Source organism: Onychomys torridus, chromosome 5 (assembly GCF_903995425.1).
Source record: "Onychomys torridus chromosome 5, mOncTor1.1, whole genome shotgun sequence".
NCBI lineage: Eukaryota > Metazoa > Chordata > Mammalia > Rodentia > Cricetidae > Onychomys > Onychomys torridus.
This window is the reverse complement of record NC_050447.1, coordinates 127,700,696-127,718,023: the sequence shown is the minus strand read 5'-3', so window position 1 is coordinate 127,718,023 and position 17,328 is coordinate 127,700,696. Positions and strand designations below refer to the sequence as shown.

The following is a 17,328-nucleotide window of genomic DNA, read 5'->3' as shown; positions in this document are numbered from 1 at the left end:
CAAAAGGAAGCAAAGATTTATGACAGCTGAAAATTAGATCACATCCCAGCTTCTGCATCCGCAGATCATGTCCCTGGAACCCGGCCATGGATACTTGTTTACATCCTGTCTCGGGCTGTGTTCTGCCATGGAAGAACTGAGTGGCTACATGGCTATGTCACTCTGGCTCAGAATATTTGGCTCCTTGCAGACAAAGTCTGCTGAATGTGAACAATGACCCCACCACCACTACCATTACCATCACATTCTCCAACAATGTCTGGCATGTGGCACCACACTGTCTCCTTGAGCACTAGGAGAGGCATCTCTGGGGGTGTCACTTACTCTAGGTCCCTGGAGGAGAGAATGAAGAGAGCGGCAAGTCCTGAACTTGGCACCAGTAGGGTGGGCCTCTATGTCTCTGGGATAGTGGCCTAGCTGGCTTATTCAAAGGGATCGCTGTCGCCTGCTGTTGGCCAGGGTTGATGGGCTGTGCTGAGTGGGTTGCACTTTGCTGCTCTCTGGTGGTCATTTGGAGAGGCTGTCACCAAGAAACAGGATTTAGTTTCCTAGGACACCTTCCTTCAAACCCATCTGACAGACTTACCAGAAATGCAGGAACTTGTCAGCCTAGGCTGTCCCTCCCCGCTACCCACTCACATCCTCCCCTGGGGGATCGGGAGTCAGAGCATGTCCTCTGGCTAATCTGAGACACCAGCTACCTCTACTAGGGCTCTAGAGGACATCTGGCTTGGCACTACTAGTGTGCACACCAGCCTAACAGAGTTAGGTGGCCTTGCTCCCTACTGACCAGGGGCCCATCTAAAGGGATGCATAATGGGAGCCTTGTCTGTTCCTGTGATTTCGGCATATCTAGAAAGGTCCCTCTGTTGGTGAGGACCACTTGATACAGTGAACTGCTCCATGAACTGCTGTGGGAATGGGAAGTGGGTCTCTAATCAACCCCAAAGTGCACTGAGAAGTGCTTATGCTGTGTATCTGAAATATCCTCCCAAAGGCTCATGCGTTTGAAGGCTTGGTTCTTACACAGCAGTGTATAGAGGCAAGACCTTTGGGAAATGACAGGCTCATAGAAACTGGCTTCATTGATGGATTAACCCATTGATGGCTAATCAATGGAGGGGCTAGGTGGAGGGAGTGGGTCCTGGCGCATGTCCTTGGGAGTTATGCCTTGTCCCAGGCCCTTCCCCTTGTGCTTTCTGGCTGTCCTGGGTCGAGCAGCTCTGTTCTACCATGCCCTCCCTAGCACTATGTTCTACCTTACCACAGGCCCATAGGATGGGACCAAGCCAGGATGGACCAGATTCTCTGAACCTGTGAGCCAAAAGAAACCATTCTCCCTTTGATTTTTCTGAGGCATCTTATCAGAGCAAGAAGTTGACTCAGTGACAACCACGTGCTTCTCAGCACATCCTCACACCACCAGCGACTGCTCCCTGCCTGCCTCTGCCGCAGAAGCCCCAATCTCTGGCTAGGGCCTCCTGTGTGGGTGATGGTGTGTTTAGGATAAGCAGTGGAGGGTGCATGGAAGGATGGGTAGGCAGATGAGTGCATGGAGAACTGGAGATCTTATAACAGGATGAGCTCTGGAGAAGTCTGGGTCTGGCCCAGGTCCCCACTCCTATACCACCTCGTCAATTGGGTTCTAGATACCCTGGCACCTTCGTTTCCTGTGCCGGTGCTCCCGCTCTTCACCCAGTCCCATCGCCTACCATCCCAGCCCCCCCACACCAGGCCCACCACGGCCTTACAGAAGCTGTCGCCAAAACCAAGATCACTGTTCCCGAGATGGCACCCTTCCCAACCCTCCACCCAGGCTCCCAGCTGTCACTCATCTTCATAGCACACATTACCAACAAAAATGCTGCCTCCTCACCGTCTGTGTCCCCCATGAGGAGGAGGCACGGGGTGGGGACTTTGCCTGTCTCCCTCCTGGGCCGCTAGCACCTAAGTAGATTCAGATCTCGCCTTTGGGGACAAAGATAACTTCACACCCTTCACTGGTTGCTAGTTCAGGATACAAGTCTCACCAGACCCATCAAGAAGACATGCAATGCCAAACTTCGGCATGAGGGGGTGGTAGGGTCTGCGTGCCTTGTATGCGCTAGGCAGCCTCCCTCCCCCTGAGCCTGCTTCCTCATCAGAAAAAGAAACTACAATTCACCAGGGCATTGCAGGCTTTGAGGGAGCAATGAAACCATCTGAAATGAGAAAACCATGCTTTTTGAGATGCATTTATTGCCGTGTACACACTACCAGACCGGGGCCACCAAGAGCTCTGTGCAGCCCATGCCAGGGGACAAGGCAACCAGGTGCACACTGTCTGGTCAGCCTCCGTGGCCGCAGCTCCCAGCACCCTCACAGGGCTTAGTAGTCAGGGCCACTATGCGTGGTGCTGACACAGGAGCTGAGGCTGGGCTCTGGGCTCTTGGTGACTCCTGCAGGTTTGAGTTAAAATCTGGCTATCTTACAAGAACCGCAGATTCCCAACTTCTCTGAGATTTCTGCCGTCAGCCGTGCATTCCCACACCACAGCAATTTGCTACAACTGAACAGCAGTCAGCACCTGTGGGTGAGGACCTGTCTCAACACAGTTCCCACTGTATTCCTCCCAAGCAGGTCATTATCATCATCCAGATTGCACATAGATATCTCATCATCACAGAACCTCTGTCTCCCTCTGTCTGGTCTCCAGTGCTAATCAAGACCAAGGCAAATCAGGTCCCACTACTCTATTACACTCACTGTAACTCACGGAGGGAACAAAGGGCACCAGAGCTGCGACCTTTGAACCAGCACAGGGAAAGGGTAGAGAGAGTTCATTTCACACATACCAGCCCTTTGGGCAGCCAGATTGTCTAAGCCTGAGCTGGTTTGCTTCTTTAGAAGTTTGCAAGCCCTTCAGTGTACGCAGGATAGGTAGTGAGGTGAGGGTGTGAGGAAAGCCAGATGCAGAGACTGTGGTGTTGGTGTGCCCTCTGGTGGCCTCAAGGCACCAATGCAGGTCATGGAGAAGGTTTTTAAACCAACAGCTGGTGGACCCCAAAACAGTCACTTTACCTTCACCCCCTCACAGATGCCAGGCCTCGGGCTTCCGGGCACTGCCTTTGCACGAGCTTCTTGGCCTCCTCCCACCACTTAGCCACTCTGCCACCCACCTCAGTGCCCAGCACAAGTAGGATCCACCAGGCCACACCCTCTCAGGAGTGAACTCCAGTACCCCACGATTCAGATCCTTTTGCCTTTCTTGAGGCTAAAACACAGAAGCCCTGAGGTGTTTTCCAGAAGCAATCCACAGGGGTTAGAAAGGTCAATTCCCAGATGCTGGGGGTCAGGTACAGAACAGGCCAGCTGAGGTGTCTTTATGTCCTGCTGTAGGTGACGCTGACACTGAGAAGCTGGTGTGGCCACACAGTCATTCTTCAGGAGAAGCAGGAGATGTGGCCTTTAAGGCAATACACCCACTTAACAGGCTCTCTCAGGTGTATAAGTCACCCAGACCTGTGAGACCTTGTTAGGCGGTTGGGTTCAGGCTGGGGCCCTCACTGGAGAGCTCTGAGGCTGTCAACAGAACCTTCGAAGATGGTGAGTATAAGCCACTGTTTTTCAAACTGTTGTTTATTGAGTAGTTTGTAGCCATCACCATGGCTGATCCTGAGAGGCAAGGGAGAGAGAAAATTCTTGGACTCATTTCAGAGGTTGTGACACTGAAACCAAAGTGGGCTTCCTGGCAGGTTCAAGGTCACATCGACTAAGGCTGGAAACAGCAGGCTCATAAGCCTACCCCACAGCCACACATAGGTCCATCCCATGGTAGACCAGGGGACAGAGGTGCGTTCCCTACCCACCTAGCTACATCTTCCTGTAGAGCCCTGGAAGGGCCATTACCTCATGGCAGCAGGATGATTACTCCAGGTGCACTTATGAGTATGTGTGGGCGTGCATACACACCCACACATATATACACACTCCCACACACAGAGTTCTGTGGCAAACAGCCCAGTGGCTCCCCAGTGGACAAGGCGCACCCTATCACAAAGCCTCAGGGCTCAGGTCATGACAGATGCCCCATAGGCCTTGCCATTGTGAGCGAAGCACAGTGTCCTAGGAGGCCCCCACCAGAGGCCCATTAGGCCAGATGTGTGGCCATCACTGTGGCAGCCTCACCAGTTGGCCTTCACTGCCTTGATGTCACTCACGAGGTTCTGGGCCAAGCAGATGCCAAATATCTGTAAGACAGAGAGTGGGTAAGGAAGAGCAGAAGGCTCTGGGCAGGAGGAGGGCAAGCAAGCCAAGGCTGTACCTGGAGGAGGGCAATGCCCACCAAGACCCCGGCCACCACAATCAGGTTGTCTTGTAGCCACTTCTCAAACTGGCCCACACAGCCTTTGGTGTAGATGGAGCCCTGCTGTTCAAGCTCCTGAGGACACACAGGACCAAGACTCAGCCTGCCTGCCGCTGGGGTCCCCAGCTCAGATCTATACCTCTTCTCTCTTCCCTCTTCCAAAGCCCATCCCCACTCCAGTGTCTTCCCAACACTGTCTGCTCCCTGGAATTCTGCCACAGGACCTTCACACAAATGGTTCCTTCTCCTAGGGTCTTAGTCTGGCTCTCTACTCTGAAGAGGCTTTCCCTGAGCACACAGACCCTGCCTTATCAACCTCCCAAGTTCTCATGACTGTCCATATTAAGGTGTCCACACGTTTACTGTTTCTCCTCCTTTTCTTGAGTTCAGAAACAATCCATTAGCACCAGATCACCAAGACAATCCATTAGCACTGGATCACCAAGACAATCCATTAGCACTGGATCACCAAGACAATCCATTAACACTGGATCACCAAGACAATCCATTAGCACTGGCTGAGCAATGCCAACCACAGCAGATGCTCCACAGAGATGGGAGGAGCAATCCAAGACCTCAGACCACCCGGGGCCAGTTCCACCCCACAGAAGCCCTGAGACCTACCAAAGGAGCTTATGAGAGGCCCTCACGTATCCAAGGTACCCTTAACCCTGTCCCCACCCCTCTTACCAGTTTGAGTCGGATGTCATAGCCACACTGGGTATTGAGGACATCTTCCTGAGGGGGAGACAGACCATTAGCAATAAGCTAAGGGAGCACCCATGGTCTCACTGGATCCTGAACTAAAATGCTCCTCTTTCATAGAAAAGCAAACAGAAGCTTGGGTTTTGCCATGCCCACTCATCTGCAGCAAAACTGCAGACTTCTCAGCTCTCTCACGGACACCAGAGAACACTGGCATGCACCTCCTACTCCTTAGGGATCCTGCCTCCTCCCAGGGCCCCACTTACCGCAGGGTCCCTAACACAGCAGGAGAAGGGCACCCCACAGCGCTCGCGGCTTGGGTTTAAGTCAGTGCAGTTGAAGTAGATATTGAGGTTCCAGTCATTGGGCCCTCGGGCACCACAGCAAGACCACTAGGGAGAGAGAAGAGCCTGTGGTTTAGGGGTACACAGCTGGCAACTAGACCTAACCCTAGAGCCCCACCCTCCCTGTTTGGGGCAGACTCAAAGGAGAGGGCAGGCTGGCTGGAAGGGGAACGTCAATCCCCCCCCCCCCCCCGCAGACAGGCCTGAGCCCCTAGGAATCCGAGTAGGTAGGTGACTCTGAGAGGTGAGACACTGCTCAAAAGCTGTGGCTTCCTCATGGACTTCGAGGCACTACAGATCCTCATATCTGCACTGGGTCTGGTCTGCACACTTGCCCAGATATTTTACAAAGGCTTTACTGCAGGGACAGGAGAGGAGCCCAGCCAGCTTTCCCATCCCAATCCACTCCACAAATGCCTGCTGGCATCATGCTGAAGTCACAGTGCCCCTCCCCAGAATAACCTTGCTAACTTTCCCAGATGTTGCCATGGCAAGCCCAAGTCTGTAGTGCAAGAGGCATAAGGTGTGACAGTGCAGAGCCCTAGGTGAACTGTCCCAGCCACTGAAAAGATGGCTGTGAGGGCTGGGGAAGCTCCAGGATGAACATGAGACAGCGCTAGTGGCAGACACAGGCCCTGTGAGCAGAGCCAGGGGCATGATGCCTGGCCATGCAGCTGTGTGCAGGTCTCAGACACAACTGAGCCAGCATCTGCCCCATCACCTGCTAAGAGCCTGCTGTCCCTGCTGGGGAACAGTCCTGTTCTTCACACCGCCCACTGATTCCTTCCCTCCTCAGGGAGGTGTCAAGGTCACCCTTCAGGGGCTCCCCCACACTACGCTCTCCATTTCAGCCCTTGCCATGGTGTGCTCTCTTCTCCCTGCTTCCCCTGTCCCCCTTTCCCCTCCACCCTGATAGCCCTGTTTTGTACGTGCATCATCATCCCCCACGACATTGCCATCACGAAGAGAACAGGCTGCACATTTTAAAAACACTGAATCTCCCCGCACCTGGCTCAGGGCCTGTCCCAGTTCCATACTGAATAGAGAAAGAAAGCACAGGGAACTTCAGGCTACATGACTGCTTCTGCCCTGGGCAGCTCCAAGGCACTGCAGAGTCCCAGCGCCAAATCTTGATAAGGTGACTAGGTGTGACAGGGTGTGGCCCTCAGGAATTGTGAGGATTAGAATGTGCAGGTGGGAATGGTTTCATGGCTGGAAGTACAGAACTTTTAATTATAGTCAGTGCACAATACCTGGTGAAAATAAGCAACTATGCTCCAGCTGGAGAGGCAGATCAGTGGTTAAGAACACTGGCTGCTTTTTTTTTTTGAGGACCCAGGTTCAATTCCCAGCACCAATATGGTGGCTCACAACTATCTGTAACTCCAGATCCAAGAATCCAATGCCTTCTTCTGGCCTCTTCAGGTACCAGACACACATATGGTGCGCGCGTGTGTGTGTGTGTGTGTGTGTGTGTGTGTGTGTGTGCAGGCAAAACACCCATACACATAAAATAAATAAAATTGAAAAAAGAACCTAAGCAACTATGTTGCTAGATTTTGCTCTGATGTCCGCACATGGACAAAATCATCCAGCAATGCATTTCTCACAGAGTGCCCTGTCACCAAACCTAAGTGGCTGTGCTATTGTACAAAACTTGAGGCACAGTAATGGGGCATCAACAACACAGCCCCCGCAGACACTCTGGGCCCAGACTGAGTAGGAAGAGAAACTTGCATTGTATATGCCATTTCCTCCTCTGGCCACAGCTTCACACACCTGTGTCCCTAAGAAGCTAGGCACAAGGAAGCCTGGGGAATAAGCAGGAGCTGGCTTCTCCTGGCACAGGGGTGATCCTAAGTGCCTTCTCTGGCATCTGCTGGCCTGGGTAAGTGAGGAAGTGATGCTTGCACATAGAAAATTTGCTGCCCTCTCAAGTGCCCATCGGGGATTGCCTGCATGGGACCCACGATGGGCATCCCACTCACGTATTCCTGAGCAAAGTCGATAAGGTTCTGAAGGTCAATATCATCGCGGTAGGCTTTGACATTGCTGTTGATGAAGAGATTGAGTTGGTCTCGAATCCAGTCCTTGAAGACAAAGGCCAGGATCCCTGTCGCCAGCTCCAGGAAGAAGATGAGGCCGAGGAACACAGAGAACTGGGTTGGGGGCATACAGATGGTAGGCATTGGAGAGGCACTACCTCTGCCAAGACCCAAGGGAGCCGCAGTCTCCAGTCTCTACCCACTATTATTTGAGTGCTGCCCCCTCCCAGCCCTGCAGTACGGAACCCAGAGCCCTGTGTGTGCTAGGCAAGTGTTCTACCACTGAGCTCGCTCCCTGCTCTTTAATGCTGTCTTGTGTTGACAAAAGACAGAGTAGTTTTACCTGTTCCCTGTCTGGTCACCAGGCCTAAGCAAGAACTGAATGGAAAGAGGTCAGGGGTCTCCAGTGTATCTGGGGCAGACACTTACAAACTTGAGCAGGAAGGTGTTTTCCCGGAGGGCACCAATGCAGCCAGCAAAGCCCAGCACTGACATGACACCCCCAACCACCACAAACAGCCACACAGGGTCTAGACCTCCGAGATCTGTCAGCGCCGAGATGTTGGAGAGGACACCCTGCAATGGCAGTGGACAGCATGAGGCAGTGACTGTGCCCCCACCCCACCACCAGGCCCCACTCTCTTACCTTCTCGCCCCAAGCCCAGAAGCCGATGGCCAGGAACAGGGCTCCCAGCACCTGCAAAAGCAGCAAGAGTTCCGAGCTGGACACCAGCACAAGAATTCTTTCCTGAAGACCATTAGGAAGCTGAGGGAGAAGGGTCCAGGCTGTGAATGGGACCTGGTAGATACCTTTCAGGGAGTCTTTCCCATAGGCTAGCTAGAGGAACTGAAGCCACCTCATGCCTCAGACTGGACATCAGCCCCTTCCTGGACTCTCCATGTAGAACAGAACCCTGATGAAAGCCCTGCCCCCCCAGACTCAGAAAGCACTGGTCTCAGGTATCTTTGTGCTGTTGTTCTGGTTTGGTTTTTTTTAGACAGAGTCTCAAAGTAGCCAAGGCTGGCTAGCCTCCAACTCATGATGTAGCTGAAGATGACCGTGGGATCTTAGCCTTTTCTGGGTGCTCTACTCAGAACTCTTCTCTCCCTCTCAAGCTTCCTTGCCACTCAAACCCCAGCTGAAGCCCACCACCCTCTCCAGCCACCCAGATATCTGTTCATTTGCTCAGTATTTCCTCTACATATGGATAAGCAACATGGGGCCAAGAGTAGGTCTGGCCTGTTCTCTGGTGTGCCTGGGACACTGAAGTGTCTGAAACAGGAGAGATGTGAGGGTCTGGAGCCAGGGAGATGCCAGTGTCCCAACAAGATGAAAATGTGGAAAGGAAGGAGGCTAGGAGGTTAAGACTGGAATCCAGGATGAAGGGCAAAGATGGGGCAGAGGGGTCCGAGCAGTAGGCTGGGAAAGGGAGAAGAGGAGGAGGAGGAGGAGGAGGAGGAGGAGGAGGAGGAGGAGGATGGGGTTGGGTTGAACAGGGAGAGGTTTGGGGAAAATAAAACGTTAGTTAGCTGGTTTCTTGTCCAAAGATGAGATAGATTAGATGGGATGGGGCTGGAGAAGTGATGTTTGGTTGCATGCCCCCATCCCCAGCACAGGGAAGGCATTTCCAGCGAGAACCCAGGACCAGGGAAGGAAAGGGTAGGTGGAGGTAAAAAGTGGATAGTGTCTCTCTGCTGCAATGGTGTGTCCCTCAAAGACTACATGTCTAGGGAGCTGCCCAGGGCCAGGGATGAGAGGGTGGCCTTGACAATCATGGCTCTCCAAGCAAGGAACTCAGGCCAAGAAAATGAGAAAGATTGAGGTGATTTGGGGAACACAGGCTACCCAGATGAGGAGTCTGTAGCTGGTGTCCAGATAGCATAGGTAGAGCCAGGAAGAGTGGCACAGACCTATAATCCCCACACTTGGGGGTGGAACATCAGGAGTTCAAGGTCCCAGACCCCTCCCCGTTTCCAGATCCTCTGTCTCCCTCCATGTACCTGCAGCCAGCCAGATCTGACCTAATTCTGCTCTGAAGCCCTGACTGCTCATGCTGCCCAAGCACAGAACTCCAGTGTTCTGCCCACTTTCACTCCCCTGCCCAGACCCTGGAATGAAGCCAGGACTGCCAGATCTCCTCTCCTGACCCCCCCCACACACACACACACTCAGAGTTCGCAGCTTGCTCCTCTGCCTTACCTCCAGCCACTGATAAGCATCTGCCACTCTCAGCAAATGACTTAATCTCTTGGTGTCTATTCATTCAGTCCCTATCTGTACACTAGGTAATAATAAGGTAGTTGGGAGAATGTGCCTCATTAGAACTCCTTTAATATGAAACTCGGTGTGATCCCAGCACTCAGGAAGCTCAGACAGCAAATTCCAAGCCAGGATGGGCTACAATAGTAGCCCTGTCTCAACAACAAACCAGTATTTACTCCAACAACCAGGAAGGACAAACTCCAACACCCCTCACTCCTAGGCTGGAAAGCTGAGGCCCTAAAGGTGGCTTGCCCAAAAGCCTCCCGACAAGGCCTGCTACACTCAGGCCCTCTGACTTCCAGGGCCGTGCTTCCTGCAGCTGCCCATACCCTCCAGAGCAGAAGACTGCTGAGATTCAAGGGCACCCACCACAAGGCAAACCCAGCAGCACGTGGGTGGAGAACAGAGTCCTTGAGTCCTGCTGAAAACAAGTTGGAAAGGCCTGGCGTGAAAGGGAGCATGCACAGCCCGCTTTGGAGATAGGATGGGGGAAGAAGAAAAGAAAGATGACTTGGCAGGACACAGACGCCACCCTGGGAGGGAAGCCTCTCTTCTGTCAGCTATGGAGTGCTGAATTCTGTTCCCGAGGGACAGCTCCCTGCTCTCAACCGGAGCTTTCTCCCTCGGCCACAGAGGCCTAGGCTTTAGTCACTTCCTGCCCTCCAGGCTCACAAGCTTCTTGTCCGTGGGGTAGACTAGGGCTAGGACCCAAACGCAAGAACCTCCCGCACCACGCCGGGAGCTGGCGTGGCCAGGAGGTGGGGCGGGGCTCATCCCGCAACTACCGCGCCCCTGCAGTCTTCCGACTAACGCCGCCCCCTTTTTAGCCCAAACTTGGGGCTGCAGCGCAAGACTCCCAAACCTACCCTGCTGGGGCTGGGTCCCGCCCCTCCAGTAATCCCAGTAGCTCCCTCAGAGTAGTTCTTAAGGACTGGGAATCGGGGTGGAAGGAGTCAGGAACAGTCCCCGGCCGCAAGTTCCTGGGGAGGGACTCCCCGCCCCCAGGAACAGAGGCTGCCTCGCCCCCCTCCCCAGCGCAGGGCACGAAGCGGACCCCGCGCTCACCCAGAAGACAATGTTGAAGCCAAACAGGAAATATTTCCCGCAGCAGCCGACTTCAGGGTCCTGGAAATGCTGGTGCTTGCCTGTCATGGTGAGTGGCCACCCGCCGCCCCGGGAACCGGAGCCGGGGACCGGCCCAGCCCTCTGCGGGCCGCCCAGGCCTGGAGCCGCCCCGGGCCTAGCCCGGCGGCTGCGGCTTCATGGCCAAGGCCACACAGCGCGCTGGCCGCCCCGCCCGCCGTGGCGCCGCCCCCGGCGCTCCGACCGCCACACCCGGAGTGCGGTGCCCTCACCCGACCCCGCCTCCCCACCGCGTTCCGGCCCCGCCCACGGAGTCCGCCCACGCCCCGCCCAAGCAGGGCTCAGTCTTCGTGGAGCTCCGCCCACGCCCCCGTCCCAGCCAGTCTGCCCTCCCCGGAGCCCCGCCCATGCCCCGCCCAAGGCTGCCCGTAGCCAGCCTCTGCTCTCCCTGAGCCCCGCCTCTAAACCGGGTCCCGCCTCTGATCCGCCCAGACTCCGCCCCCAATCGACCTCCGTCCTTCTGGAGCTCCACCCTAATCAGCCTCATTTCTGAGCCACGCTCCTCCTTCTTGAGCCACGCCGCAGACTTCGTCCCCTTCTCCGCCCCCCCCCCCAACTCCTCCCCAAGACCGTTTCTGGGCCAAGCTCTGGCTACACCTCAGCCAGACCAATCCCACCTCTGAGGAGCCCCCACTCTTCATCTCCCTCCAACAAGCGCCCCCATTCCTCCAGAGGCTCCAGATGAGCCAGCCATCAGCGCTGGTGACCCAAGTGTGAAGACCCTGGACCTCCAGTCGAAGGCTCAGAACAGTGGAGTCCATCCCCAAGGATGAGCGGTTAGGGATGGTGGGACCAATGGACACTGCCAAGCATCTAAACAGTGGAGTTGAATATGATCACATCAAGACCTGGGGCTGGAATGCCGTGGCTGTTCCATTTTGCCTTTTTCTATCATAGCTCCTTCCAGTACCAACTGGGTCTTTCCCCCGTTTCCTTGGTACCTAGGATTCACTGGAGCCCTTTTGAAGCAGGACAGGACAGATACAGGTTTAGGGAAGCCTAGATCTTAAATATTTAGATTCCACGTTTATTCCAAAGTATTTATTTAGAACAAATACAAAACGGGCCTAAGTGTCATTAGCCTTAAGTAGACCCCTTCTAACAAAACCATGGTGAGGCACAGCCATCATCAGTAATTTCTTCATGGTGCTGCGATTATCCACCCCTCCACTTCAGCCTGCCCTAAGGCAGGAGACACAGAACCCACTGGACCCTCATCCTGTCTTGATAGGACTGTGCAGGCTTTCTCGGTCCCCAGAGCCCACCTGTCTTTACAAATCTCAATGTTTTCCCTCTAACCTACTCCAGTACTTGGGGTATAGTGGATAGGAAGGGCAGTCGATTCTAGGACCAGGTGACAGCTGGTCTAGGGAAGGGACAGGGTTTAGGATGGGCACCCAAACTACAGATCTGATAAGGGGTAACCCATAAGTTTTTAAGCAGTGCTTACAAAGAACTGTACTCTAAACATCTCCCAAGACAGAAGAGCCTGCCTCAGGCCACCCAGTCCTCTTCCCAGGCAGGCACAGAGAAGTGTTGGTCACGGGATTCTCCTGTCCTCATTTGGCGGGGTTGAGCCAGGACTTTGCTTCACCTTGCCTTTGCCAAATGGCCACAGAGCTAGGGATTGAGTGTGGTTTATAAGTATTGGCCAGCTACCACAAGGACTGGGCCCCAACAAATGTTGAAGAAAACTATTATGAATCCAGACACAATGGTAAGCTCCTGTAATCCCAGTTATTTAGTCTGGAGCAGGAGGATGTCTTAAGGGGAAAAAAAAAAAAAAAAAACGAGGTTAATCTGGGCTATATAGTGAGACCTTATCTAAGGGGTGAGGGTGCTTATGTGTGTTCCAAGACAGGTAAAGAACCAAGCTGTCTGCCCCAGGATCCACAGTTTGGTCTTCCCTGTGCACCAAACAGCAGTAAGATGGTGTCCCATGAGTGGTGGATGAAGTCTACCTCACACCACAAACTTGTTCTTGGCTAAAGAATTGCTCTTGGCAGCAGTGTCTGCATGGGCCTGGTACCCAATGATAGTCTTCGCAGAGAGGCCCAGACGCTCCTTGTACACGTGCCTGGAGTGGGAGACAGGGGAAAGATGGCAGATGTAATCTAGTCCCAGCTCTTTTGTTCAGATGCCACAGCCTCACCTGTTTTCATGTCTTACTCACAGATAAGACCAGCACCCACAGAACCCTTCCATAAAATGAAGACTTCTTTAAAGAAAGTGGTTTGAATCTCCATTCCAACTTCTTTTATACAAGTGGGTAAGGAAGAAGGGAGAGCCAACACAGAGGGTTCCAGAGGTCTCCCTTGCAGGCCAGGCCACCACCCACCCAGCCCCCAGAACCCATGCAGAGAGGACTCACCCGATGTGCATCACTCCCGCTTGGTTCTCTGCTTCACTTGTCCACACGGCAATCTTATCCCCCTTGGCACGGATGTTGACGACAGCACCACACACCTCCTTGCTGTATTCTTCAAAACTCTCCCCAAGCAGACATAGCAACTGGGCCCAGAAGGGGAATGGCAAGTGTTCCAGCCTGGATACAGGGTCCACCCCACCAGCTTTGAGACCACCCCTTCCTGAAGACCCACACCTGCACCCTTTCTGCCACTCACTGTCTCCAGCCACAGACGGTCCAGTTCGATGTGGCGCTGTTGTTTGGAAAGACTGAGCAGCCAGCGGCCACCTCGCTTGTTCCTATTGTCTTCCCACATGGGCTGGATGCCATCCTGTGAGGAATGGCAGACCAATGGCATACCTTGGTTTAAATGGAAGTGGGCACCAAGCCCTGTCTGCACACAGCCTTGTCTGCTCTGTACCCAAGCCTTAACTAGACCTGCTTCTTACCCACATGCCCTCTGCACAAGCAGGGGCTGCCTCCAATCACTCAGCCTCCAGCGTGGCCCCTTCCAAAACCCCACAAGCCACTGAGCCTCATGGTTGCCACCTTTTGCAACCTTATCTGTGGACTTGTCGCCTTTACTGAATAAGGTGCCTCTAGGTCAGAATTTCTGTGGGCTAGGATAGACATCCCAGACTTGGCTGTGTGGTCCCCAAACCTTACTGGGCAGAAGACACCCAGAGAAACCTCTAAATGCTGATGGTAGTACCTCCAAGATGAGACCAGACAGGATAAAGAATACTCCCCATCCCCCTGGCACACACAACTTTGATGTTCACGCTAGTTTAGAAGGCAGGCCATCCTTGAGACTCTCTTCCTTCCAGACTCGAGCATCCGTAGCCGCCCACAACCCAGCCATCCATGAGGGGAAAGCCCTGGAATCAATCCCTTGATCAGAGCCTACCTTGAACAGAGCGTAGTCACACCCGGAAGAGAGCTTACTGGCCAGCTTGATATGGCTGTATATCCTGGAAAGACCCCATCCAGAGTTCAAGGCTTTGCAGCCCGGGGTTCACCTGACCCTGACTTGCCAACTCCTCACCAGACCTTTCCCACCACCTGCTTCCTTTCTCCCAGGGCCTCCCCACCCCTTCCACACACCACCTGGGCCCTGCTGCCTGGAATCCCTTCTCTGGGAACCTGACCCAACTAAGAAAGCCTGATGAAGTCCACACCAGTAGAGCATTCCAGCCAGGCCTCCTTCTTGGGTTTGTGTGGCCTTTCTCGGCTCTCTTCCCAGGCACATAAATGCTAAAGCAGCAGCCTAATCCTTACTGTGGCTGAGCCAGCTTTCCAGAGAGAAAGGAACCCGGTCAGGGTCACAAAGGCACAGAGTAGTGGGGTTCACCCCTGCCTCTGCCTGGCCTGAGGTTCTCCCGAAGCCCCAAGAAGCTTTACAGGAGAGGGGGGGTTGGGAGGATTGCCAGAAACTACCAACCCCCAGCTCCCAGCAAATGTTGACAAGCCCCTGAGAAGGTGGCAGGCTATGATGCCTTTGACCCATAGCTCAGAGGCCCTGAGGGCAGACACTCACGCCCAGAAGTCCTCCACAGTGTTCAACTTGGTGACTAGCTGCAGGTTGTCCTGCCAGGCTCGGCTTCGGTCATTCCTGAAGAACCACAGAACCCACCTGGGGAATGAGGAGAGAGAGGGTCACATGACAGACACCTCAGCACACCTGGTTAACGTGCTTGTCAAGTAGGGGATGAGATTTGAGACATAGCCTCCAAAGTATGGAAGCCAGTTATCTCTGCAGGCTGGGTGAGAGGGTATTTAAGTCCACCGAGAGCTGGAGAGGCGGCTCAGAGATTAAGAGCACCGACTGCTCTTCCAGAGGTCCTGAGTTCGAGTCCCAGCAACCACATGGTGGCTCACAACCATCTATAATGGGATCTGATACCCTCTTTTGACCTGCAGACCTACAGGAAGATAGAGCGCTCATATGCATATATATATATATATATATATATATATATATATATATATATATATATACATACATTTTTTTTTTAAAAGTCCGCCGAGTGGGAGGCAGGATCCAAGGGTCTCAGGCAGCTCAAGGGGTACAGGCACTGGCCTCACACAGGGCCTCCCTACCTGTACTGCAGTGGGTGCTGCTCGCTCAGGACCTCAAGTGGGCATTCTCTGTCAGCCTTCCCCGTCGGAGTCTGAAGGGGTCCAGGAAGATCTCCGATTTCTCCTCTCGGCAGGAGCACCACAGCCATTTCTGATTCTTCCTCCACCTTCTTCCTCCTGTGCTCTCCACCTTCAGCTTTGCTTGTCTGACCAGAGAAAAGAATAAGAGTGAGCCAGAGCCGGGCGCTGGTGGCGCACCCCTTTAATCCCAGCACTCGGGAGGCAGAGACAGATAAATCCCTGAAGTTCCACAACAGCCTGGTCTGCAGAGTGAGTTCCAGGACAGCCAGGGCTACATGGAGAAACCCTGTCTGAAAAATTAGAAAACAAAAACCAAACTGTGGTCTGTAAGGCCCTGGTTCTAGCTGATCCCTGTCCCCATTTTCTTCACCCCAGCTAGTCAATGGCTCTGGGAGAGGCAGGTAGGTAGACTCACAGCGTCTGCAGTGGCCATGACAAGACTCCACCAGCAACTAAGAGGAGAAGCCCATAGGGCCTTGCTTTTAACCCACGAGAGAACGCAGTCCCACCTGGGTGGACAGGTGGGTGAAGGAGTTTATAGGGTGGGGGCAGGGTGGGGTGGGATAGGAATTTACCAGAATCCTTCAGTTAGAAGGTAGTAAGTGCTCATCACCCTGCACAGCTGTGACAAGAAAAAACCCCCCTCAGGCAGTGGGGGGCTCAGAGAATTGAAAGTAAGAGTCAGCATTTGGGGTGTGCTCTTAGGGTATTTGAGACCTACTGAGGGGGACCGGACTCTGAAGCAGATGACAGAGGTAGCAACATTTACATAGTGCGCTCTCTCTCTCTCTCTCTCTCTCTCTCTCTCTCTCTCTCTCTCTCTCTCTCTCTCACACACACACACACACACACACACACACACACACACACACACACGTTAGTGGGTATTCGCTCCAGTGTGGGTTCTTTTATAAATATGGAGCTGACTCCATTGTGAAAAGGCTTTTCCACATTGATTACATTCATAGGGTTTTTCTCCAGTATGGATTCTTTTTATAAATGTAGAAATGACTCTGATGTGAAAAAGGCTTTACCACATTGACTACATTCATAGGGTTTGTCTTCAATATGACTTTTTTTTTTTTTCCCAGAGCCGAACCCAGGGCCTTGCACTTGCTAGGCAAGCGCTCTACCACTGAGCTAAATCCCCAACCCCCAGTATGACTTCTTTTATGCCTATAGTAAGGTTACTGTAGGTCTCCAGCGTCACATTTTTGTAGAGACTCTTCTGGGAAGGATCCAGCAAAACCCACTCTTCACACGTGAAGTTGATATGCGCATTATCATAGGTCACTGCATCTATAATGAGGCTGCTGAGCTTGCCCATGCTCTCTCTACAGTGGAACCCATGGCACAGCACAGGGCCAACCACACACACACATACACACACACACACACACACACACACACACACACACACACACACCTTCCATGTACACCTTCAGTTTCATCCAGTGGCATTTATCTGGCTCTAGAAGCAGCTGAGTTTTTTAAAGTAGTCAGTCACTGAAGGAGGTAGCACATGCCTGTAATCTTAGCACCTGGGTGGTAGAAGCAGGGAGATCAGGAGTTCAAGGCCAGTCTCTCAAGTACTGAGGGAGTTTGAGACTGCCCGAGTTATAAGAGAGCTCACCTCAACAAAACAAAACATTTGCTAATGTTTAAAGACTGGTAGGCTTTTGTATTAAAAGCCACACTCCTGATTTGTCCTGAGAATTTGGAGGGTTTGGCACTTTGAGGCCCTTTACCTTGTCGAGCCCCCATCCACTATGGGGCTGCCCTCCTTGCCTCCTGCCAAGGACACTCATCTGAATGTTTACCTGGACATCACTGGTAAGCACAGTGCCACGGTCACCCAGCACATGTCTAAGTCCTTCTCTCCACCGATCCAAGTTACTGAACCTACGGTGCCTCAT

The 17,328-nt window shown here is 53.3% G+C and overlaps 2 protein-coding genes across 3 annotated transcripts; both read right to left on the bottom strand.

Annotated features, from left to right (window-relative positions):
• Positions 1–2,225: 2,225 nt before the first annotated feature.
• On the bottom strand, positions 2,226–11,050 carry Tspan17 (tetraspanin 17). Of its 2 annotated transcripts, none has more exons than XM_036188603.1 (9): positions 10,768–11,050; positions 8,086–8,136; positions 7,869–8,015; positions 7,383–7,517; positions 5,317–5,442; positions 5,036–5,083; positions 4,304–4,420; positions 4,168–4,229; positions 2,226–3,654 (listed from the first exon to the last, which is right to left on the bottom strand). In XM_036188603.1, exons 1-9 carry the CDS (start codon positions 10,852–10,854, stop codon positions 3,543–3,545), a joined length of 885 nt encoding a protein of 294 aa, XP_036044496.1. In that variant the 5' UTR covers positions 10,855–11,050; the 3' UTR covers positions 2,226–3,542. The 2 variants fall into 2 exon arrangements, with proteins under 2 accessions (XP_036044496.1, XP_036044495.1); XM_036188602.1 differs by having other exon boundaries at positions 7,383–7,553; positions 10,768–11,049.
• Positions 11,051–12,807: 1,757 nt separating this feature from the next.
• Eif4e1b (eukaryotic translation initiation factor 4E family member 1B) lies at positions 12,808–17,328 on the bottom strand. The gene is made up of 7 exons (XM_036188932.1): positions 17,233–17,328; positions 15,353–15,537; positions 14,790–14,885; positions 14,160–14,223; positions 13,470–13,583; positions 13,217–13,356; positions 12,808–12,922 (listed from the first exon to the last, which is right to left on the bottom strand). Exons 1-7 carry the CDS (start codon positions 17,326–17,328, stop codon positions 12,808–12,810), a joined length of 810 nt encoding a protein of 269 aa, XP_036044825.1.